The 26,552-nt window shown below is 38.6% G+C and overlaps 1 protein-coding gene across 4 annotated transcripts in view; it reads left to right on the top strand.

The window, feature by feature from the left end:
- Nucleotides 1-26,552, top strand: part of kcnab2a (potassium voltage-gated channel, shaker-related subfamily, beta member 2 a) — a 124,102-nt gene that overhangs the window by 37,263 nt on the left and 60,287 nt on the right. For 2 of the 4 annotated variants that reach the window (XM_012881370.3, XM_036151553.1), the window contains exons 2-3: nucleotides 9,896-10,063; nucleotides 13,651-13,692. In XM_012881370.3, coding sequence (XP_012736824.1) covers nucleotides 9,987-10,063; nucleotides 13,651-13,692 — 119 coding nt within the window. In that variant the 5' untranslated portion in view covers nucleotides 9,896-9,986. Of the gene's footprint in view, nucleotides 1-9,895; nucleotides 10,064-13,650; nucleotides 13,693-17,570; nucleotides 17,671-21,478; nucleotides 21,766-26,552 lie in introns of those variants that run through there. The other 2 variants (XM_021307990.2, XM_012881372.3) reach the window with 2 other exon arrangements.

Here is a 26,552-nt window from a genome sequence, read left to right as displayed (position 1 = left end):
AATATACAAGGCAGACTAAGCCACTTTTACACCAGCTCCAGTGTATTGCGGAACAGGAAAACGTGGAGAGCATTGCATCATGCAGCTAGCAGGAGGGGCTCAGTGTGAACGTAGTGTGTGTTGAACTAATAACAGCTAGCACATTAGCTTATTTAGACCGGTTTAGACCATGACTCTATTCTACCACAAGTAGAATAGAGTCAAAAATTTACTTATTTTTAGTTAAATTTTTGCAGTGTATATGTCTTTTATGACAGTCATGAAACAATTGTAATTAAGAGTTTAGCTACTGCGATGTTCATAATTACAGAATCCAAAAACTGTAAATGAATTTGGCAACCAAAAAAAAAAAAAAAAAAAAAAAAAGAAAACGCGCACACGCCGCAAATAGAATCAAAAATGAGCTTTCATATCATTAGGATCCTGGGGATTATGACTGCAGTGTATAAAGCCGTACATTTAGAGTTGAACCCTAATCTGTGTGGGTCCAGTCTCTGCAGCTTATGATGAGCAGGGCTTAAAGTTTGACAATGAGATGTCGCAGACGTCTGCGTGTACAACTGCAGCAGCTGTCAGAGAGTCTAATGACTCCTGACAGCACAGCTCTTAGTTGTGCTTTTAACGTCTTTTAACCGGGGGGGGATCAGAAGTTTGTTTTATAAATAGGTTATTTATGCAAATTGCTGTTATTTTTTTTCCCCCACTCAGTTGGCAGCCAGTGACCTGGATTGGTTCTGTAATCAAGGACCTCTGCAGCTTAACAGGGAGGAGGCCATTTCGGAAATCACAAACTGTCTGTCTGATGAGAGGGGACGAAAAAAAAAAAAAAACAGAATGATGCCCTTGCGTGGATTTCCATCTTTACACGGGTTTGACTTTCATCCTTTGGATGTCACTTTAGATGATAAGGGGATTCCATTTGAATCATCTTTGCAGCATCACAGAAAACGAGTTTAGGCTATTCTCTCTCTCTCTCCTCTTTCTCTCTGATATCTCTCTCTCTCTCTCTTTTTCTGATGTCTCTCTCTTTCAGTCTGACTGACCGATCTCTCATGTAGGATATCCCCGGCAGTTGTCTTCTGTTAGCCCGTCTTTCTTTTCCACAGCCATCTGCTCGGATCTGTGTGTGTTTTCTGCAGCTGCCAACACTCTACACAACACCACGCTCTGCTTATCAGGCCAGTACTGCCTGCCTGCCTGCCTGCCTGCCTTGCTCACGTAAGCCCTGTCTCAAGAGGGAATTCGCTCAAGCAGGGTGTAGGTGGATTTGTGGATGGAAAGCATGGAGAGCAACCTTTTGTGACTCAATTTTGCATTTTGTATCGAAGGTGTATAAGATGAGCTTAACTGAAGCTACGAAGATGCCTGTCTGTCATGACTGCCACCATCTCCTCCTTTTCCTCTCAGACCCCCATCTCTGACCATTTTAGTTCACTATTTTATGTTCGCATTTAGTTTGCTTAAATATGCAAGAATTATTCTTTACTACTACTGTATATATAGATATGTATAACTTGCTTTAACTCAGGCTGCAGTAATTTGACCCATAACAGTTTAAGAACGGCATTATAGGTTGGGAATAATGTTTTAATACTTCACTTTGAATCGTCTTGTTAGTAAAAAGTCCTTTATAAATAAACTTGCCTTGCCTTACAAAGACATACCCATTAAAAAAGGGTACAGTGGTGCTTTTTAAGTTTCTAAAGCAAGCAAGCAACTTTTCCTGTAAGTTCTGTCTCATACCATACCAACTTTACTTATAAAGCTAAAACAAAATGTTGAACATACACTGCGTGTCAAACGTTTGACTCACCTTTGTCATTCAATGGCTTTTCTTTATTTTTATGACTTTCTACGTCGCAGATACATTGTAAAGACAACAAAAGTATGACTCATAAACATAAAATTAGGTTATTCCACATAAAACTGTGGAACAACTCAAAGCACCATACTCTATATTTTAGCCTTTTCTAAATCTCCCCGGTTTTGATTACAGTTTTGGTCACTTTTGGCCTTCTCTCGATGAGCTTCATGAGGTTAGTCTCCAGAAATAGTTTTCCAACTGTCTTTAAGGAGTTCCCGCACTGCATCAAGGGAACTAAAAGTAAGTAAAATTTTCTTGAAATCGTAAGATGATCTGCTAATGGAATGAGTATTCTGCCCCTAAAATAAGATAATTAGATATATTCACTTTAAATAGGATGATGGAGACGAGTTGTTCCTATTTTAAGTGCAAAAATCATAGTCTCTGATTTAGACTTGATATTAATATTAATTGTGGTCTAAAGTAGGGCTGGACAATAACTGAATAACAATACATATCGATCAATAGACGTATATCGATGATAGAAAAAAAGGGTCAAAAAGTTCAATAGAATTACAGTTTTCCTCGCTTTTGCATTCTAGCCATGTAAGTTAATATTACAGTCATTATATACTCCAACCAATCACAACGCAGATCGAGGAATGCTCTGTCACCAAGCTCCGCCCCTTCAAAGAGTTCAGAGTGCACGGGTTCTTTTTTCTTCTTTAAAAACTTGCAGTTTAGGTAAAAAGTTGATTGAATAAAGGGTTGAGTTTGAATTCAGTGTTTGTGTGTTCTGTATCTAAGAATAGGTCGCTAAGCAACAGCATAAAAGGGCCAGGGCTGCACTTTAAATATATGTTTTGAATTTGTTGATAATTATCGATATCAATCAATATAATCGATCTGTTTTTTTTCCTATATCGTCTACAGCATCAAAGGCAGAACCAAAACGGCATCCCATGATAGTACACTCAAGATTATCCTCATGTTAAGCTACATCCAGCTGCAATTCTCTTCTTTCTTCTTTAGATTTTTTGGGGTGGATGGCAAACTTGGTGCATTGCTGCCTCCAACCGCAATCAAATTCCCTCTGTCCTAGTGGCGCAATTTGTCTGGCAAGGCAAGGCAAATTTATTTATATAGCACAATTCAGTACAGAGACAATACAAAGTGCTTTAGATGATTAAAATATAGGAAAATAAAACAGAATAAAAGCAAGAAGGAATAGAATGTAGAATGTCTGAATATTTTTTTTTATCACCATCAAGACGGCGTCGTGCCAAAGCATCAGAGCAAAACCAAGCTGAAATAAAATGGAAGTAATGAGGCTATTTTTTAAAATGTGATGAGTAAAAAGTACAGATAACTGCATGAAAAATGTAAAAGTAGACGTAAAAAAGTAGGCAGAAGTTAATTACTCCAGTAAAGACCATAACAAAATTTTCTATTAAGGTAATGTATTATTTGTTCTGGAAGTAATTTATAGAGAACAACTGAGCAAACATTCAAGTTTTTGGACTGTGTTAGGAAGCCAGAGCACCCAGAAAAAAAAAAAACATTGTGCGAGAGTAGAACTAGCAAACTCTATGTAGAAAGGACTGACTGGGATTTGAACCCAGATTTTCTTACTGCAAGGCAACAGTGCTAACAAGTACAGGAGATAAACTGAGGCATCCCTCTCCTCTGTGACATTCTCCAGCTCATTCTAGGGGATCCTAAGGCATTCCCAGACTAGACAGGGTGTATAGTCCCTCCAACGGGTTAGGAACCATTCAAGAATAGTCTGTAATTTTCACATTAAATATGTTTTGGAACCCTGTTACTAACTGTAAGTATTGATCTCTGTGTGTATTTCCTGGTGTAGACCCTTACCTTAACCCTGCTGTTACTAAAAGGCTGCCAACATTTCCAAATCTGTCATTTTCTGTAGCAGACTGAGACCAAATTTGTTCCTTTGCTAGCTCAAAAAAAGATCTATGATGCGGGAACAAACTGTCATCCTGTCACAAACTGCTCCTCGTTCCTGAAAAAGCCATCAAGGTCAAGCTGTCTTGAGTGTTCTTGGTGCTGAAATGACTTTTCCACCATAGTGTTGTGGTTATCAAGACCTAGTAGTACTTAGGAATAGCACCTCGACTAATCGGAAAGAGTTTTAGAGTTTCCAAATGGCCTGTTGCTGTTAAGGGCCCTTCAGGCTAAAAAAAAAACCTACTCAACATCTTGTCCTCAGCTGATATGCTGGTCATGTACTTCATAGTAGAAAACAAGTTAGAAATATATATTTTTTTCAGCCACTGTTTCACATTTTTTCCCCGAAGACGTGGGAAAAAAGAATATACAGACTTTATTATAGGGCTTTGGAACAAATTGACTTCAGCGTTGTTATATGTGGGCAGGGCCCTGTAATGGACTGTTGACCTGTCCACAATGTATCTATGTACCTGTACCTGTCACACAATGACTGCTGCAGCCTTAAAGAGGAATAAGACGGATAAAATGGATGATTGCCATTTTAAAATGATCAATAATACTGCCTAAAAATGCACATAAATGTGATTGTGTTGCCTTTAAATTTGTTCTTTTCTCTTTGGTTACACACAATCTTACAAAATGTAACAGCGATGTTATTGTTGTGAATAGCAATTAAGATTATTGTTTAGGATCAGTCCACTGTTCTTGTCTCAGCCCTTTCCTTTCTGCTTCATGCTTCCAACACGTTCTGTGACCTTTGGCACTATCATCCTTGTCAAATGTGGGCATTTGGTGCAGTGAGACTTCATAAAAATGTTGCACTCTGACAGTCTTTACTGATGCAAGTATTGGTTACATTAATATTCTTCTATCCTGTTTTGTTCGATTATTGTTTCGTTGATAGATTGGATCAAGTAACAAAGCCACAACAATAAAAACAACAAAGAAATACTCAGCAGAATGATAGAAGAATCAAATTAAGTTAGGTAGATGCAGGTCTCTTCAAACGGTTTTAGTGCTCTGCGTCTCTGATCCTTAAAGTGACAGACATGACGTCTAGGAAATAGGGCATTTGGTTGACAATATCAGCCCTTTTTTCTCTGCTTTCTTGCTCCGTCTGCAGTTTCAATCTGCAAAGTGCACCTTTGCCCATTAGCGCAGTAAATTCGAGCCCTCCAACTTGAGCCAGGCTGTGTCTGTAGTGTACCGCATTGCTGCAGTCAGCAGCAGCATCCTCTCCAACTGCAGCTCACTACAGGCGTCTCTGTTAGATTGCTGCATTGCTCTACGGTGTAGAAGCTTGTGTGCTTAATGTATTTTTGTGAAGTAAGTAAGCTAAAACAACTGATAATTGTCTACATTTAGTCCTTTTGAATGGGGAAAACTTGTACTAGAGCACATAGACAGGGTTTGATTTCCCAGTTTCATGCATTTGCCCATTTCAGTCATTTTACAGGTCAGCTGCACTTTGTTTACTACTAATATTTTTATTTAGCTTTTTGTTGCACATATAAACTAAAATTTTAACAGTTAGTAAAGTTTTAGGAGAGTTTTAGCAAACAAGGAGTCAGTGGAATCAATGTAAAAAAAAAATTGCATCTTTATTAAGCTCCTAACAATCTAGTAGTTATTAATTTGATCAAATCTCTTCAGATAATACCTGAAAATTCTTTGGTTGGTGGTTTTGTCTGTAATTATTAAAGGACTTTGTGACTCAGCACACTGCACTGTGGTGTAGATGCCGGAGGGAGCGGATGAGATGACGTGCAGAATAAAAATGCCACGATATTTCTCATCAAAGTGAAGTTTGTCTATCCAGTCGCCATCTTCAGGTGAAGTAAATGTCATTAGAAATGGCATTGTGCGCTTTAAGCTTTACAGCCTCTGTCTATGTTTGAGACTCTCATTTTAAATTGAGATCAGTTACTGGGTTATTTTAGGAGAAAAAAACAGACTTGGTTACATATGCATTGAATTCAGTACAACTTATTAATGTAAGGCCAATTCAAAACAAATGTTGATTGAAAGCACTTCACAAGACGCTGATCGCATTTATGTTAAAAAAAAAAAAAATCTAATCAAAGGTAAATAAAAGTAATACAAGACAAACATACAGATTCCAATTCAGTTACACACATGTCCATTCGTTTACAGTTAGAATCAGAATCAGCTTTATATGCCAGGTGTGTGTACACTTACGAGGAATTTGACTCTGGATTGTACAATACTCATAATGTGCCTACTTATACAATAACACAATAATGCAGTAAAAAAACAAGCCGACGAATTGAGACAATAATGGTGTAATCAGCAGCGTGCAAAGGAGTAAATATTATTTCCATTGTTATTATTATGTACATACCTGATGTGGGAGTGACGGGTTTGGGCCGGACAATAATTCAACAATAATATATATCGATCAATAGATGTGTGGTTCAATATTAAAAAAAAGGGTCAATAAAGAGTTCAATAGAGGAACAGTTTTCCTTCCCTTTGTATTCTAGCCTATTATGTAGGTTAATACTAGTCATTTCCTCATCCCAACCAATCACAGGTATACAGGACATACAATCTAACAGTATGAACGGTGAATATAATGAACAGCACTTCTTTGTTGTTGTCAGAGTCAGCTGTTCAATAGGAACAATGAATGTACCCAAATTCATTTTATGACAATTGATGCGTTATTTGTTTAAGGGAACACAGCCAACTAGATTAGGTCTTTGTTTATTTACCAACAGTAGATGAGAATATGTTTTAGTGTTATATCTGTTGGATAAGCAAGGATGGCTTTGACAATGCGCTACCCTATTGCTCAGCTGTTTGACCTGCAGTCTCTGTCAGAATAGGAGGTAAATGTTGGTGATCTTTGTTGGCTCTTTTATTGATAAGCCTTTATGTGTTGAGTCTACAAATCAAGTTTAGGTATAAAGAAGTCCCCCCGATCCTCAACCGTGACAGATGATCCACACGGATTTTGCTTTGCTGTGTTGTAAATCTGCTCCCATGCCTTTTGCCCATCAGGGTCATGCCATCATTATCATATGATAGCGGCGATGACCTGAGATCCATTGGGCCATGATTGAAATGAGTGAGCAGGGAGTGATAAATGTGTCCTTGGGAACGTGGGACACACATCCCCTGTCTGGGAAATTGATGTGAGGAGAAAGTCACCTTCACGTTATCGTTACGATCTCAGTTGTCATGGCTTACAGCCGTTGTGGAAGTAGAGGAAGTAGAGTAGCATGATGTCCCAGGCACACAGCTTTGTGGGTTTTACTTGCATTTTACTGATTGCAGAGAACTGAACCGAAACATCAGCATTTCTGCTCCCCTCTCTCAGCACTAGCAGTATCCACTGTAAATGTTTTTCTTGAGGTTTTGCTGAAATTTTTTTTAATTGCGCATGAGCATACCAAACTCCCCAACCGACCACCGCCCGGCTCCTTTTAGAGACCATGTTACAGCAAAGGCCTTTTTCCTGGGCAGACACCTTGAATTATTCATAGAATAGGGTTGCTCTTAGCACTGGACCGGGTTGTGTTTTGCTTTAGTGAGCACGAACAGGGACAGCACCGAGCTGCCATTGTTGATAAAGTAAGAACTCAAGTCTCTTGTGATTGGGTGTCGAGTTTAGTCTCCGCCTTGCCTTTTGCCAGTAGTGCTTTTTATATTTTGATGAGATTATGTCCCATTTATGTCCTGTCCTAGAATTTATTTATTACATTGTGTCCCTGAGCTGTGGCAAACCTGAAAGATTGAATTGGCCTGATGGTTTAATCATTCAGCTCATGTCTGCAGCCTCAGAGTGACAACATGACTCCATCTAGTGGCGCAGGCGTGCAGCAGTGAACCCATTTCCCAGGATTATTCCCATGATAGAAGTGTAGCCAGGTTCTCCTGCTAACATTGTCCAAGATTTTGCTTTACATGTCACTGTTTGTTGGTGGTTTCCAATCATAAAGCAAACAATATAAAACCATTTATCAGATTTCTCATGTGCTTGACATTATGCATAATTTTAAAGTCCTGCACTTGTGACCCTTTGGATTGGATAAATTGACACCGGTCAACTGGTTTACTGCTTGGTGGATTCAAAGTAGGGTTAATGTCCCTTTTTTTATTCCCTTTATCTTAAATTACACTATCAAAGGTCTTTTGCATGTCTGGGATGTGAGTATTTGCATAATTACACTTGGTTACAGCAACTGACTTGTATGAGTTAATCAGATTTTGCAATTAAATGGTTATAACGTCTGGCATGAAACCCTGTTGCCTAAGATTTTCATTCACTGTTTCCCCCTGTTGTAAATCATTTAATTTCATGATAATATTCAGAGTTTTGGGTCATTCTCTGTTTAAAAAGTTTCAATAGGACATATTATGCTGATTTGCAGATTCATTATCGCGCTGTGAATACAATGGGAGGCAGGTTTACCGTTGGTGCATTGAATGTCGTTCACACTCCTTCAGGATTTAAGCTGGATACACGCTACATGACTTTCACAGTCGTGACAGATTTTGAAAAGACTAGATCACACTAACAGACTGGTTTTTGTATCCTGACTGAAAGACTGGGAACCACACACAGCTGCTAGTGGTTTTACACAATGAACTAAGAACAGGCTTAATTTAATTTCAAACTAACTTAAAAAAAAGTAAACAAATAAATAAAAGTCTCTCATCTTATGAAGTTTTCTCTTTGGAATATTTTGACAATATATTTTCCTAAACATTTATTCAGCAGTGCATGCTATTCTCTTCACGGAAGCCCAATGGGTGCATTGGCAACAGAATTTCCTGATTTTTCAAAAGTTAAATCTTCATAAATTGTATGTTCGAATTAATTGATTAAATAGATTTACCGCTCAGCCCTGCAACCGAGCGCATCATACTCCTTTGAAAACTCTTGCCAGAGCAACAGTTTGAAGGAGCAAACTTACCAACAGATGACGCTAATAGAAGATGTTCTCAAAATTGGGGGGGGGGTGGATTGCTCCATCACCACCCCATGAACTTCACCATCTTTTTCATTAAAACCCTTATTAGGACTAAAATGACTGAAATTCCACCCAGCCACCCAAAAATATTATTTGCAACCAGAGTTTAAATGCATGACTCAAAGGATTATGGTCTTTTTGGGTTCTTAGCGACTGCCATGTTGCACTCATTGATACTGTGGTAATAATTGCGTTATACTGCATTAAGCATCTCCAGCTGCAGACTGAGTTATGACGATGTCATCTGAAATATCAATGTTTTCTACATGCTCTGGAAGTGACACTTGGCTTTCTGATGGGTGAAATCCATAATTCTCGTCTTCTTATTCTGACGTTTCTGTGATTGTGGATAAGTTGCTTTATTGGCAAATGAAGAAGCTGGATTTCTCAGAGCTATCAGTTAATTTCAATTTGCAGTAGGCTCATTACCAGACGTCCAATTAATGCCTTCCTTTTTTTTGAGGATGCTCAGTAAAAGAGTCTCAATGCTCAAGACAATATAAGTGTCAAAGGGTTACATGCAAATAATAAAATTGTCTTAGGACAATGCAAAACAGCTAATCACATTTTTCATAGCAGTGAATGCATAATTTCTGATGCTTTTTCCTTAACCTTTTGGACATTTACTGTCAACTTTATAAGACTTTTAGTGTAAAGTAACAAGTGGATGCTATTTGCTTTTTCTCCCACGGTGGTCATCAACAGCTGTGATAAATGGGGATATAATCTAGATTAATGAATTAATTGAAGATGGGGCTGGCCCATAAATAAATTGTTTACGTCAGTTTGAAAGCCGTGTTTTTGGTTGTAAAAAAGTAATAACTTCAATTACAAAAACGATTAGTACATGATAATATGAAAGGAGACAAAACCTTTAGTAAAGCTTCTAAACTCCTGACATAACAAACCAAACAGTTCAGCTACTGCCAATCTCTCTTTTTGAGTTTGTTTCAAGCACCGTAAAACTGACTTGTCTTCTTAATTTACTTTTAAATTTGGTGTGAGAATGAAGTCTGTTTGGGCTGGACCTGTCTTCATTTGTTCTCTACTAAAAAAAAACAAAACAAAAAAAACAAACTGCACGCACCGCTAAACGTGTTCTTTCATTTATTTACAGGGGCGCTGATCAGTGATCGACAGTACTCTGTGGTCTCCGTGAAAAAACTCCTCCCCCGGTAGGCTGGCCTCACCCCCTCCCACCTGCCTCCATGTATCCTGAATCGACCACAGACTCTCCCGCCCGCCTCTCCCTCCGGCAGACAGGCTCCCCTGGCATGATCTACAGGTGAGCTGAATGACGTGTGCCGGGCATAAGGCAGAAAAAAACATTTCATCCATGTTGTATCTTTCCACCTAATGCTCCTGTTTCATTTGAAAAAAATGTCTAAACCCCTTTAACTTTTCCATGCTTCATACAGTTTACAACCGCAAACAGGAATGTATTTTACTGCCAAATTATTAGAGATTAAAAAGTGGCGCATAGCTGTGAAGTAGTGTGGAAATGTGGTTAATTACATGCCGAGATTGAATTACACACAGAAGCACGCTATTTACTGTTTAGGTGACATCAGTTGGTTGGTCTGGATTTTATTCAGGGCCATAACAATAAAGGGAAGTGAATACAAAGGCACACCGCATTTGTTAGATTTCTATTTAAAAAAAAAATTTTAACAACATAATTTCCTTCCACTTCACAATATTACACTACCTTGTGTTGGTCGTCACAAAAAAACAGCAAAATAGAGTAAAGAGAGTAAGTGTAACGTGACAAAATGGGAAAGATTTCCCTAGTAGAAGATATGAATACTTTTGCAAGGCCCTGTATTATAGCTGGGTAAAATGGACCACAATACTGTCTCAATATTTTTAGGCTGAATGACGATATACGATATTAATCTTAATATGGTAAATGGTAAAAGGCATCTCTGAATCACAGCTTTATCCCAAATGTCTCACAGGCCCATTGTTGTTGTCTTTTAACAAATAACTATAGATAAATCTGAGAAATGACTGAAATATCACCTACTGGAATACATAAAAGTACAATTCTGACAAAACATTAGACAAGACCATCTCCATATAAACGGTACGGTCTCATCTTATATCTCAAAATCGCAATATTTTTAAAATATTGATATATTGCCCAGCCCTACCCTGCATACATCTCCAATAAGGTGTTGCTTTTTGTGGTTACAGCTGAACACCGTCTTTTTGGAGTTATTATTAATAACTTTTGACTCAAGTTCATGAACTGAGTCAGGTGTTATTCAGGCATAGTGATGCATAGTTGCAGTTATCTACCTAAAATGTATTGTTTTTTTATTTAGAGGAGTATCTATTTAAGGTCAGTTTGTCAATACTTATTTGCCAACAGACTCACCTTTGTGATCTTTAATTATTATTATTATTATTATTATTATTATTATTTATTTATTTAACTGGTAAAACCTGCACTACAATTTTAAACTATCCCAAAGGTTAGTCATATCACGACTTTTTAGATTTTCATTTGACATATAGTAATGCTTATTTAGTGGCAAAAGCCACAACTAGTAAGATCCTATTGCCTTCTGCATTTTGTTAAATGACCAACATGGGGTGCTAGAGAGACAAAAAAAAATTTTTATCCTCTCATAATATTTATAGATTTAATTTATATGGTTAGTAATACTAAGAATATTGCCTTTTGTGACACACAAACACACTGGGGCCCCTGCATTACATAGGATTGAGTAATAGAAACTGTTTCAGCTTACCTGCTTTGTTACATTTCACTGACAGGTGTGCTACAACATATTTTCTGTCACACATACTGACATATAACTGCATGCCACACATTTTACTCTCTCGTCCCATTTTAATGTGACCACAAAGTGATGCAGATTATAGCCTTTAATCAAGTCAAAGGATTGAACTGAGACTTTTTTAAATGTCCATTAATGTGAACTTGTCTGGAAAATGATGTCAATCATAAAGTTGGTGAGATATATCCAAGTTAATAATATTTTTGTTTTTACAATTGATAATTGGTGCATACACGTTCTTGGCTTGTAACCATGTGCAAATGAGTATTATTTCAGCATATTAGCCACATGGTGCCACAGATTGTAAAGGGATATATTTTGCGTTGCAATAAGTTGGACATATTTCTATTGTGTGTGAAGTTTCCTAACACTGTATGAAAATTCAGGTTCCTTTTTTCATTTACATTGTTTATTCTCCATATCTCAATTTCTCTCTTGGTTGTTTCACTTTTCAAAACAAAATCTGATAAAGGAGCTCAGATTAGCAAATTGTTTCGTTTGGCTGTGTTTTTTTTAAATTCTTCTCTGCTCAAAATCAGCTGTTTACATAGATTGATGGTTTTTTTTTTCAGGGGATAAAAATGGGTAAATTTTCAATCTTTTTATTAATGGACACTAATTTTCTTTCTGTTTGAGGTAGATAATTTGGAAGTGGTGCGTTTCTTGGTTCAGTTTGATTTAATTGGATTGAGACTTCTTAAGTTAACATTGTTGTTCTTGAATCTTCAGTCTAAGTGACTGAACATTTTCATCTTGTCACCATCAGCATCCAATACTAAAGTTGCAGTCTGCCTTTTGTTACTGATTTTGAAAAAGACTTTTGGAGCAGAAACATTCTTGAACCCATCAGGTGTTAATTTAAGTGATTAAAAAGTTCCTGATTATTTTATTTAGCCGAAAACAAAGCTCCAAGTAGCTGGATGCGACTGTAATGCTGGCGTTTACACGATTTGACTCCAAAAACTGTTTTTCTAATTGTTACAATTGGTTTAAAAGGTTTTGCAGTGATTGATTATGTAAAAAAACAAATTTTTGCTCTCTAACCATGTTTAATTAACCGGATGAATTAAAAACAGAGAGGCTGATATTAAAAGTAACATGTAAACTGATGAGAAAAATGTTTACAAAACGAAGCGTGGCACAAAATATATACAATAATGTCACAAAATATGTACAAAAATATTGCACAAAAACATTTTTTGCAAGTTGGTCAATTTAACAATACAAATAAGAAAGTAGAAAGAACAGAAGTATTGTGTTGGGATTTACTTTCCATCGAGTTGGCCAGGATTATTTCAGTGTTATAAAAATCATGTTCCTGTTTTAATGATATGCCACTTTTAAATTTCTTTCTAGAGTCTCAGTGTTTGTACTGATAAAATGTTGTAAAGGTAAAATGCTTAGCATTAAACAAAATATTATTGGAAATGAATGTATTTATGTAGTAACTTAATTCATGAAGTAAAACACATGATATAGATTTATTACTCAGACCAATGTTTTCAAGCTTTTATTTCTGTTAACTATGAGGATTTTCCAGCTTGCAGCTAATGAAGACACAGCATTTAAGATTAGAACGTTAAATTAGACCAACACAAAAGCATTTTTAATACAGACATGTGTGCTTGGAGTAATTTGATGTGTTTGGCTTTTTTTGAATAAATATCATCATCCAATAAATCTGGTAGTTTTACTTTTATCCAAGTGCGTAAATAGCATGCTAGCTCATGTTTAAGTACTTGTATAGCAACATGTGATGGTATTTTACACGATTTCCAGTAGTTCTTTCATTTTTGGCTAAAAAATGTGTTTTAATACCATACTACTGTGAAACTGTGGTGTTTTGATACAGTCAGAGTCCATAATGACCCGCCCTGGGGGGATAAAGGCAGGCAAACCTGCTTTGGTGTTTACATCGTCTGTCTTTCCTCCTGCTTCCACACCTAGCATCGTAGCTGGCTAACTTTTATGATCCCCCTTCACCTCTGTGTGCGCCACTAACACTGTTTCTTTCCTTCCTTTATTAATGAAGTCTTTCCTCTTTCCTTCTTTTCCTTGATGTCTTCAGCGCTCGTTATGGGAGCCCCAAACGACAGCTGCAGTTCTACAGGTACACGTCTGTCTCTGTATCTGCATCTGCGCCATCACTGTGTTCTTTGTGATGACAACGCTGCTTTACTCTGAGTTCCGAATTTATTTAGCGTGATCTGTGTGTGTTTTGTGAATCGCTTATTAATGTCTCTGTTTTGTTATTTGTTACTTTTAGATGGTCTTTTTTGGTTTATTTTGCTCTACTAATCTTGCTGATGTGTCTAATTGTTGTTGTTCTGTCATTTAAAACCATCCTCATCCACCCCCCTACAGCAACTATACCTCTCACCATCTAACTTTTAGCTGCCATTGCACATCCTGCATAAACCTGATAGTTGCGACTATAGATTTTGTTACAAGGTTACTCATAAAACCTTGTAATGCATAACAACTGTCTTGAACTTGAATGTTTCTTTTTCCTATTTTAGTTTTCTACAGTGATGATACTTGAGACTCCCACTAATCCACTTGTCAAATGTCTACATGTGATGGATGCTCTCATCTTCTCCTGAAATGCCTTCTAGACAGTTTTTGGTACAGCTAAGCAAATATTTTTTATCCTTCAGTCATCATTTCTGGGCTAAACTGCATATTTTTGGCCTCTTGGGAGCTGGGTCTGATGTGTCTTTTTCCTGAAACCGGAAAGTGAATCTTGATTCTTTCTGAGGAGGAAAGACTCCTCTTTTAGTGAGCATTTAGATGGCCATAGTTCAAAGATACTCTGCAAACTGTAGAATTTATTTGCAGCTTTAATCAATTTGCTGATTGCTTTAAACATTTAATACCTCTGTTTATTTATGGTTCTTGTTCACATATCCAGACATTAGGGCTACTTGACTTTTGGAAAACATCGACCTGGGAAAATATAGCTGAATGATGACCGTATGCTCTGTGATTAAAGGTCAACTCACCCCCCATATCAACTTTTTTTTTTTTTGCTAATGGTTGTGTTACAGTATAGTGCTGTCTACATATCCTGGTGATCATTTTGACAATTTACTGCATATTTGTTGAAATCCTGCTTTTGTGTCTAAAAACGTCAGTGTGGCGCCCTCCAAAGGATCAACCAGTGTCTTGCACTGAATTTCGAACCAGTATTGGTATTGGTTCAAAGGTTTTTGTGATGTCACTTGAAGAAATTGACAGTAGCTCTGCTGCTGTGGGGTATAAAAGCAGCTTCGTTTTGTGCCTCTGTACCTAGTTGGAGTTTGTATAGTAAGTTTTGCGGTCCTTCTATCTATTTATTTAACCTTCCTATGGTGTTAGGGTCACGACGGACCCGTTTTGAGTTTTAACATGCATAAAAGCACTTCATACATTTGTTTTTTGAGTTGAAACTTTTTGACTTTGTCAGGGACTTCCATTTAAACAAAGTAAAATCTTTTTTCTTTTTTTTTTACTAAATTATAAAGTGCTCTGGTGAAAAAAATGACTTTTGTGGTGTTCGGGTCATTTGTGACCCGGTTAAAATTTTCTATTATAAAACAATAAAAAATGCCCAAAATTAAATCATGAACACACAGTCAACCAACAGCCTCTTCCTCCAACCACTTGAGCTTCATTTAGGGGCTTTTCTCTTTGCCTTTTTGCAAGAACAAACAAAGGGAGACATGTCCAGGCTTGTCAAGCCATTTGAGTGTAGAGGTGGTGACTTGCAGAGTACACATCTCCAATTCACAGGATGCAACAATGAGGAGAAGATATGCTGTTAAAACAAAGGCCCAGGGGGCCACAAAAAAATATTAATACCAATCTTTTCATGGATAAGGGAGCCCAACCAGCTAAACAAGAGTTAAGAAAACATTGGATGATAAAAGATTGTCTTTAGGGTATTTTATGGCTGATTTATTACACGGGTCCAAAATGACCCGCTAACACTACAGATGGCAGCAGAAAGCTAACACCAGAGGAAGGTTAATCAGGACAGTGCACATTAATGAACAATCTTATACTCCTGTACAGATTGTAAATGAGCCAGATTATAGCATAAATCTGAGACAGGAAAAATAAAAAAAAAACACACAAGATCACAAAATACAATATCAGTCAAAACACATAGACACACATTCAAACAATGACATTACACAAATAAAATTAGTGAGTGAATGACTGAGAACTTTTAAGAAACTGTTCAAGGCGCTTTTTAAATGTGCAATAAGTGGGACATTCCCTGATGTTTCTTGGGAAGCTGTTCCAGAAGTGACCCCCTCTGACTGATTTGGTTTGTCCAAAGGTTGTTCTTCTGTCTATCAATTTTCAGGTTAGGGATTTATTAGCTTAGAATTCAATTAGATTATTTAACATTTATTTAGCTTTTACTAGTAGCACAGACCACACCCAGCCCTCAACTCCCACTTGTTTCTCGGTCGTTCGGCACCACCTCTTCTCGGCACATTTTTCAAGAAAGAGATTGGACGGAGTAAGGCTCTGGTACGAGGGTGAGTTACACGTAAACACACATTTTTTTCTTACTCTTTTCTTTTGGTGCAAGAGTTAAGGGAGGTAGCCCTGCAATTGACAGGTTGCCGGTTCGATCCCCCACTCTGGCTGTCTCAGTCGTTGTGTCCTTGGGTGCCCCAGGGCAGCTGTGGCTGCTAACATAGCTCACCACCTTTAAGGTGTGAATGGGTGAATGACTGACTGTAGTGTAAAGGCTTTGGGTTCATTGGGATTTGAGAAAGCGCTATACAGGTACAAGCCATTTACCATCTTGATATCCCCACAACTACACTGTTGATGTTCTTCGGCCATCAAAGGCAGTGACTCAAAGCATAGCGTAACTTCCAGGATTTTTGCAGATGTCTGCCCCCTCTGGCAACAAGTTGAACTGACACCAGTGTTGTGCACGTGCATTGGCAAAGAGGGAAGCATCTGACGCTGCGACTGCCCAGGTCTTTTGTTTAGAGGTGTAATGTCTTCAGAGTTAAGAAAGCTATAAACATTGAAGTTAGCCCGTGTTCTCTCGCTTATGTATCGATTACGAGTCTCCGACTTTCTGGAAGGCTCTGCATAGAATAGAATTCAATTTTCAATTGAAAATCTAGAACAGACCTGAGTTAGTGATTTGTTGATGAAGGTGAAGAAGGCGATGCATGATCCACATCTCTACAGCTAACACCTAACATGAACATCTTGTTGAAAAATCATGCCAAGCATGGCATTAAGGGCAAAGAAAATGTAGATAAAAAAATCTGTTTAGAATTGGTGTTATTCGGTGTGTGTTTTTTTTGGGCAGAGGGCAGAAATTAAGATTTCTGACTAAAACAGCCATTTTACCCTATCAATCAATATTAATGCTGATTTGCTTGCAATGTAGTCCAATTTGTTTGCGGTTTTAACTCCTTCTGCGATTGAGCTTGACACCTCCGGTGAAAGTCTTGCTGTACCAGTTCCATGAAAAACCAAACGTGTGCTGCTGGTGAACCAGACTTACTTCTGTATATCGTGCTGCTGTACGTTGTAATCCCAACGTCAAACTCAACGCGTGTGGTTTACATCATTCTTTGTTTCACGGGCCGTTGGTTTGCCCGTTCCTGTATACGTGCTGTCTGTATTTGCATGAAACTCCGGGTACTTATGCTCCCTGTGCACACTGCACTACGCACTCATTCCTGCCCAGCTCTCAGCGCTCTTTCCTGTGGAACAACAATCAGAGGCTTTTAGTGCAAAAAGCTTTTGTGAATAATTCAGGGCTGATATTATTTGCTGCGGTTGGCAGAAACAAGGCGGACCACTAATCGCCACAAATGGATTTCTTGCATGAGATCTCGCAGGGAGGAGGAGGAAGAGGAGGAGAGGTGTCGTTGCTGGTGGTAGAGTATGGTCCTAGCGGCGGTGGGGAGGGAAGCACTCTCTGATTCACTAATTGGTTTAGACGTTTCCTAGTAAGACACTCCCAGTTTGGGTGGACCTGCTTCATGCCTGTCTGCAGTCTGTGTTTATAAGAGCAAACTGACACCCGACAGCCTCGCTCATGAGCCGGCCTTCAAGAAATCGGGTGAGTTTCAGGGAAGGTTTGCAATTGGCGAACATGTTGAGCGTGAATGTCTGCGTGTATGCTTGGTGCGCGAGGGACTGAAGTTATTTTCAGTGCGTGTTGCCTGCATGCTGCCTCGCTTGAAGTCTCCTTCTGTATTTATACCTTCTGCTTGAATTATGCAAACCCAGTTTAAGAAGGGAAAAAAGACATGTACTGAGCAGAGACCGACTTAGTGACATCATGATGGCACCAGCGGTGAGACAAACCTTTTCTTCTTCGATCTCCACAAACAGCAGCGTTGTTTTCTTGTTTTTTTTTTTCAGTTTATTGGTATGCTTAGTGATTAATCAGATACTCAATGTTAGGTTTTATTGCTTAAAATGTTAGCTTTGAACAGGATTTTACATTCAGCCTTACTGCTGCTGTATGATATGCTTTGCTTCAACGCTGAGAAAGTGCTTTCCATTTAGCGTTTTTGTTAGTAGGCATTTAAAGGATCAATATAGTCTAGAGCTCAAGACGCTGTACATTTCAAACCAGCAGTGCAATTTAGTTTGAGGTTGAGAATAAAGGTTATATGATACATTGTAACCTTATAGTTTTGAGCAATTATTGAAATCTGACTATTGCCCCAAGTAAGTTTAGATTACCTTTTTTAGTGTAGAAAGAAGATCTTGCTCAGGATATAGAGTATATATATATGTAGTCATCTAAGTGTGTTTTTAAGTCTGTTTTTATATTAATAAAAAGCATGTTAGTTAAAGTTAAAGCATATTACCCTGTAGTATCATTTGGGGAAAAGGTATTTTGGAAACGTCTATATTTGAGTAATGTTTCATTGCTTTGATTGTCAAGTAATAACAGTTTATGGCAGTACTATTTTTGTTTCATTTACTGAAACGGGTTTTGTTGTCGGTGCTTTCTGGTGCATTTGGTATTAAGATGCATTCTTTTATTTATAGTGGAGCGAGCACAGTGCTGCCCTCTGCTGATTGACTTTAGGCAATACTTTTTTGTGGAGGTGAATAACAGACGAATCAGAAACTTGTGTCAAATTGGAAGGTTAATGGCTTTAACACCTTGAATTATATAGATTCATTACACACTGAGTGATAGATTTTGAGGGTTTACTTTGGTAGTTTTTGATGATTATGGCGTAAACCAAATGGAAACAAATGAATTCCTGTGCTGGGATAATTGAAATAATGCATCAGACCGATAAAAATATTTTTTTTAATGTAGAAGACTATCTCAGTGTAGCTCTGCAGAGGTGTTAAGGATGTCCAGGTTGCTCCAATAGCTGCCTCAGGCTCATCTGCATTGCTGGCTCCAGTGTCTCCCATCTTCTTCTTGACAATGCTCCATAAATTCTCTGTGAAGTTCAGGTCAGGCCAGCTTGCTGGCCAGTCCAACTCAGCGGTACCATGGTCATTAAAGCAGATGTTGGTACCTCTGGCAGTGTGGGCAGGTGCCTCATCCTGCTGGAAAATGAAACCAGCATCATCATAAAACTCTTTTGCGGGGAAAAGCACGGACTTTATAAAACCCAGTTGCCCACCAGTTGCCGATGACACTACTCCACAAATCATCACTGACTATGGAAACTTCACCTTGGACCTCAAGCAACTTGGATTTCTGTGCCTCTTCACCCTTTGTGCCCCTCCAGTCTCCACTCCAGGTCTCAGACTCTGGGATCATGATTTCCAAATCAAATGCAAACCTTTCTTTCTTTTGAATAGAGGATCCTGCTGCACTAAGCAACAGTCCAGTTATTTTAGTTCTCAGCCTAGGTAAGAACCCTCCGATCGTATCTCTAGTTTTGGAGTTACCTAGGTCTGAGAACAGCTGCTTCTTTATCAGTGAGCTTTTGTGGCTTAATCTGCTTGTGGAGGGTGTTTGTGACTGTCTGCTGTACAGCTGTCAAGTCGGTGTGATTGTGACGGCCAGAACATAAGTCATTTTATCGGTTTAATGTAATGAAATTTTGTAAGTTCAAGATGTTCATTAGTTTTAAACCATAATCATCAAAATTAACAGAAATAGTAGAGATACACTGCTCAAAAAAAATAAAGGAAACCTTTTAATCAGAGTATAATATTAAGTAACTTAAACGTCTGGAGCGTTAATCTCGTCAGGGCAGTTGTTCTGGTGTTCATGAAATTAACACCGGGTGCACTAAAGGGCCAACAATGAGATTACCCCAAAAACGGTAATGGTTTTGGAGGTTGAGGCCACAGACATTTCCCCCACGTTTTGTTTTGACCACTATTCAGTTGTTTTGCATTGGATCAGGGTCAGCGCCACTGCTTGTAGCATGAAGCTATACCCTAAACCCAGCAGAGGTTGCACAAGCAGTTCTCCACCTAGAGGGTACGTCATACCTGCCGTTGCCAGAAGGTTTGCTAGGTCTTCCAGCACAGTCTCAAGAGCATGCCGTTGATTCCTGGAGACTGGTAGTTACTCCAGGAAAGCCATTGGAGGTCCTTAAACCATCAGGAGGACTGATCATTAGTGCAAGGAGGGAAATGATCAGTTCTACCAGAGCTCTATAAAGTCACCTTCAGCGAGCCACTGGCAGGAATGTCTCTGACCAAACCGTTAGAAAGAGACTTGATGAGCGTAGCCTGAGGACCCAATATCCTCTAGTAGGCCCCGTGCTCTCTGCCTAAAACTGTGGAGCCTGACTGGCATTTCCCAGAGAACATTGAAACTGACTAATCTGACACTGGCGCCCTGTTCTTTTCCCAGACGAGAGCAGGTTCACTCCGAGCTCACGTTACAGACGTGAACGGTTCTGGAGAAGCTGCAGTCAGTGTTATGCTGCCTGCAACATTGTTTAGGATGATCAGTCTGGTGGTGGGTCAGGGTTGGTCTGGGGAGTTGCTCCAATAACTTTATTTTTTTTTTTTTTTTTAGCAATTTAGCCCCCCTGCAGCATCAATTTTTCAGTTTCACTTTCTCTGTGACTTCAGATTAAGTCGTCTGTGGGTCCATGTGTTGGGAACAAAAGAATGCCACATTGATGAATATCCAGCAATATATATTAGCAGTATATATTTTTGATTTGAGATCTGTTGTGTTTTTGAAGTTTTCCTTTAATTTATCTGAGCAGTGTGGAGCACTCTGTGTAACGGATCTATATGAGTTTCCCTTTTTGAATTGAAAGACTGACTAAATGTTTCTTCTTTTTTTTATACGTCTATATGTATGTAGCTATTAGCTTCTTTGTCTTACCAGTCTATGTTGTTTGAGTCTCTAAAGGCTTATTACAGTAATGGAGAACTCTTAAATCCCGTCATTGTGTCTACTTGGAGAAATGTATGCCTTGGCTCCACAATCAGAAATGATAGCAGGAATGTGGCCCTCCTTTCGCCCCATGCATGTTTGAATGTCACTCCTTTGCAGACAGCATGTGTCCTTTTTTCGTCCTACTCCTTAATCACCAGCAAGTCGGTCACCTGGATGCTCCCTCTCAGTGTAACTCTGCCAGTGCGTACCTGTAAGGGGAGGGTGTTGCCGGGCATTGTTATGCGACTCTGATTACAGGATGCATGGCCATGTGCTGCCCCAAGCAGGAGAGCTGTTTTTTTTTTTTTTTTACATGGGAGCAGGTGCTATTTAAGGAGGTGACTGTTCCCTGCCAGCTCCTCGCTTCATCCGTGTCACTACCTTTTCACTGCACGGGTCGACCCAGCATCCCCAACAAAGTGGAGAAAGAGGAGGAGGAGGAGGGGCTGGGAGCATGTTTTCTGGAGGGTATGCTAGTGGCCCCCGAGGGGCTCCCATCAAGCTCAAGTCCAGTCATTGTCCTCCTGAAAATCCTCAGATCCCCAAACCGCCAGCGCCAAGCAGCGGTGTTCGGAAGAGCAGCAGCAGTGGCAGCGGCAAGATGTTGTCTATGTCCTACAGCGAGAGCATCCGGAGCGGGATCAACCGCTACCACTCGGACCAGGGGCTCAACCAGCCTCCGTCCAGGCCCACGGACCAGGTGGAGCTGCAGAGGCTGCGGGAGCAGAGGATCGCCGCTCAAATCAAGAACATGGAAGACTTCCTGAAGATGAACGGCTTAGCGCTGGAGGAGTGTGTGTCTTTTCAGACAGGCATGAAGTACAGGTAAGACGGAGGCGGAGTGGGCCTGGGGCTCCAGGTGCTCTGTGGACACTGAAAGGGCCAGGGGTCTGTGCTTGACGAGATCTCAGCCAGAACGGTCTTCTAAACAGGGGTGAGCAGTTTGAGGTGTGATTGTGAAACCAGTTTCTCTTCTATTCAGACTTGTTGATTCATATTTATATTATTTTAAAAGTATAAGTGCAGTAATGCATTTATTAGGTTAATGTTGTCAGTATCCCCTCAGCTTTACAGCAATCAAACTGCTCTCATGCAAAGGTACCGAGCCCCAGGTTTTATTTTAATCATCTAGGTCGCCGGCATATGTGCTGAACTGCATGGCAAGGACAGACCGCTCCGTAAGGACTTACCTTGGCCCCTTACATTTTTTCTTCTCCCCTTCATCACATAGTCTTTGTTTTTGTGATCTCAACCTTACTGTCCAATATTCAGAGATGCCAAACAAAGCAAATACTTTGTTTGAATTGACAATATTACAATACATATAATATCAAGTGTTGTATTTAGCATAGTTTTAAAGATTTCTAAGATTATACCGCTGGTTTCTACGAAGATTATTACTCTGTTTTGAGACTCTTTTGGTTTAGCATTAAGTACAGTCTGATTTTATTTATAGGGATCTTTTCATAGTTTCATAGTAAAGGAAAAAAGAACTAATAAATACCTTCTAGAAAGATTATCCTAGTGTGTTATGATAAATAGAGTTATATAAAAATGATTGATGTATTAAAGGACCAACAAAGTTCCACAAATAATAATATCATTATATTATATATATTATGTAGTAGTATGTATGTATGTATGGGTTGTGGTTGAGTTTAAAGACAAAGTTCAACTCAATTTTAATAAGACTTAATATTGTAATTATAGATGTCTTATATTATGTCTTCTATGCTGATACATAGTGAAGACATCCAAACTATTCAAAAGTATATGGAATTATGCATGGAGCACAATATTGGGAAATGACTCAAAACATCTTGTATATTTAAGTTGTTGTTTTTTTCTTCTAAATACCCACCGTTTTGATTACTGCTTTGGTCACTCTCTTCTCTCGATAAGCTTCATGAGGTTGGTCACCTAAAAAGGTTCTCCAATTGTTTTGAAGGAGTTCCCAGAGTTAGTGATAACAATAAAGACAAACCATTGAATGAGAAGGTGAGTCCAAACTTTTGACTGGTAGTGTATATGATCATTTTACAAATGAATGTATTCTTCATTATTTAAATAGTTATTAATTATGTTTAGATAATTTATTAAAACCAATGAATAACAATTAAAGGGAAAAACTATTAAATCTTGTAACATATAATTATTAATTAAATTAAAGATGTTCTTGGCATTGTGTTGGAGCTTATCATGAAATCATCTTCAGCCAATCCCATGACGGTCTGGGTGTGACCAACAGAGTTCCTCAGTCAGATGATGACCGTGGTGTTAACTCAGATAAATTGATGGTAAAATAATTATGAAGGATATGGTACAAATAGTGTAGTAAAATCGTAATTAGCAGTTCTAATATACAGTCAATCATAGGTATAATAAATGATATAGCTATTTTTATTTACTTCACATTTTACTTAAATAATCACTCATGTATAAATGGCTGGTTATCAGTAACTCAATGAAATATTAATTAGTTTGTAAATCTTTTACATTATAGGACATTATGCTACTTATCCTAATAAAATATAAATGTCGTATACAAAAATATAATGCAGTATATGCACCCTGATGGCTGCAATTACTGACCTCTAATGTTCATGTTTTAGATAGTTTTAAGTCTGAAATAGTTTAAAGCTTAAATATTTGAGGTTTTGCAAGCTATTTCCCCATTTTTATTTCTAATATTTATAAGATATGATATCTTAGTCAAGCTTGATTTAAAATGTTAATGACAAGATAGTGAAAAGAAGTTTGGTTTTTGTTCCCCGGCTGTTGACCCGACTGAGCATCAGGCCGAGCATCTGTTGTGTTGGCTCATGAATTGCCTGTTTAGCTGATGTTGTTATTGTTGCGGACATGGATAGTTTCCATCACACAAAGGCAGTGGCTGCTGCTGCTTTTCACTCAGACCGGTGACTAGAACACCTGTACAGCTGGCGGTTTTTACTCCGTGTTACTGTCGCCTGCTGGACGTGTCTCGTGTCAGCGTTTGTAGTTTTTTTCCAGCTTATAAAACTGCCTCGCTGGCCCACGCCCGCCTCCCTGCTCGCCTCAAAAACCTTCCCATCTCTGTAGATATAGTTTCAATTATCATGCAAAATAGTGCACATTTCTTAGTTGTTGTTTTTTTTTTCTGTTGTTCTTCAGTTACTTTTAATCAACTCAAAGTATCTCTTACCAGTCAGCCGATCTGAGAGAGGACCTCTTGCCAGGATGCCTTGTACCGTGATCATCCTCGCTTCTGTAATTAGGACTGCAGCCTGGTCAGCAAGTACATGGCACCTCTGACTCAGCCTCATCATTATTTCAGCTGTTTGGTCAGGAATGCAGGCTCACTTCCTTTTACTTTAACCACAGTTTTAAGCACGTACGATGAAATGTGTTGTTTCATATACTCAGGTCGCTAATGGGTCTGCAAATGCACATTTCTTGTGCCAATATATATATTAAAAAAACATATATGGTTTAAGAAATAGGCTGTGGTTTGTACAGGCTACTGGTTTCACTTGCATAAAAACATAGTTTATGGATGCAGATTGGATAAGCATGTTTTTATTCAAACGAGTTTTTTCAAAAAATATTTTAAGTTTAGTTTTTTATTACTATGCATTATGCATCCATTATACTTTAACTTCCAGGGACAAGCAATGAACTTTGAAAGTGCCGGGCAGGAGGTAAAGGAGCCGGCTTGAGTTCAGCGAAACCAGAAGCTTCGTGTCTCTTGCTCTATTAGGAGGACTGAGGGAGTATAGAATGACTTAATGCTAATGGGCGTAGTAATGACACCCATTTGGGTCAGAGATGTCAAACTCAGTTTAATGAGAGTGGTTGGTGTGTGTGTGTGTGTGTGTGTGTGTGTGTGTGTGTGTGTGTGTGGGGGGGGGTAAGATGTTTAAGACAAGCTTAAACATCTTAAGCTTGTCTTAAGTCAAGCTTAAGATGTCTTATGCTTGACTTAAGACATCTTGGACATTACTTTTTAAATATTTACAGATTTATTACATTCTTGAAAATCAGTAATTATGCATGTAGTTTTTATGTTATGTATAATTAAAACATTTTAAAACCCATTCATGCAGCCGCTTGATTAATCATATAATAGCTACTAGATGATACAAAGCATTAAATAACGCAGAAGGACTTGATTGACTTCCAGTATGAAGTTCCTTAATTTTCTTTAAACGCTCTGTTAGTTTCACACCAAATACAATGGGATTCACAACCTCCAAAACGTTCCACTTTTGTCTCATGAGTGCACAGAATATTTCCCCCAACGTCTTGGTGTTTTTTGGTAAATGTGAGACGAGCCTCCAGGTTCTCTTGGCCGGCAATGGTTTTCACCTGGAAACCCTCCCATGGATAATTTTTGCCCAGTCTCGAACTGTTGAATCCTCACCTTTGACCTTAACTGAAGCGCGTGAGTGCTTTAGATGTTGTTTCTTGTGATCTCCAGGATGAGTCTGCGGTGTGCTCTTTGACTAGTGTTGACCGCTCCAGGGAAGGTTAGCCACTATTTTCTCCATGTGTGGATGTTGCCTCTCACTGTGGTTCACTGGAATCCTAAACCTACCAATAGGTTTCACTGCTTTTTGAGGTCTTTTGGCCTACTTTATGCTGTTGAACAGGTTTAAACAGCTCTATTTAATAGATTTCTTTATTCTGCAAGTCTGGCATAAATCAGCCCTGGATGTATCTGCTGATACTGAACTCAGTTCTCCATAAAAATGTGGTTATTCATAGTTCATTTATGATTTATCAAGAATGTTTTTTTTTTTACATAGGGGATAATTTAGGTAGCTTTTTTATTTAATAAATGAAAATATAATTCCAGCTTTATTTAGGTTCTTTGTCTGATGTTAAACTGCGTTTGATAATGAGAAAGGTTTAAGAAGACAAAAAGCAAAGTGGGGAAAAAGAAATGTGGTAGGAGGCAAATACTTTTTCCTCAGCACATATTTTACATAAACTGTTATTTTTATTTGGCTTGCCACCGGAACAATCTTCAGCTTTATGTTTTTACAATCCTACTAATATTTTATTTCCCTCAAGATATTATCCAGATATAATATTTAAATCTTTTCCAGCCCTACACTGAACAGTTTTGCCTTTGACTATGCACTAATGCTTCCTCTCCACTGGGTGGTGCAACTGCTCCACTGTAGCATCATCTAAATGCCTCCCACTGCTTTTAATGACAAAATACAGTCAGCTAGATCATCGTTCTTTACACTCCCACAGTGTGCAAAATTCAGTCAAATTGCAGCTTTCCAGTCTCACATGAGCATGGCGTCTTATTGAAAGCAGGACAGGAAATGACTAAAGCTGTGTAAAATACCAGCAATCATAAAGTGGCATTGTAGGGAAAGGCTATTGCTATTAAATTATTTTCTGTTGCTTTAGAGTATCATTCGGATATTACTTTTATGTCTCTGTGCTTTGAAATACCTGTAAGTTGTTATTGTTTTCTTATCCTCAGTAGGTTTCTGTCTGGACTACTGTGACGTTTCTCTGCAGGCAATCCCCTACTCACGGGCTAAATTTAGCTCACAGCTCGTATCTCCAGCTGCAGCTGGATACAGCCGAACTGGGCCGCACGTTAACCCGTT

Source organism: Fundulus heteroclitus, chromosome 20 (genome assembly GCF_011125445.2).
Source record: "Fundulus heteroclitus isolate FHET01 chromosome 20, MU-UCD_Fhet_4.1, whole genome shotgun sequence".
In the NCBI taxonomy this organism is placed as follows: domain Eukaryota; kingdom Metazoa; phylum Chordata; class Actinopteri; order Cyprinodontiformes; family Fundulidae; genus Fundulus; species Fundulus heteroclitus.
This window is presented reverse-complemented; position numbering and strand designations above follow the sequence as displayed.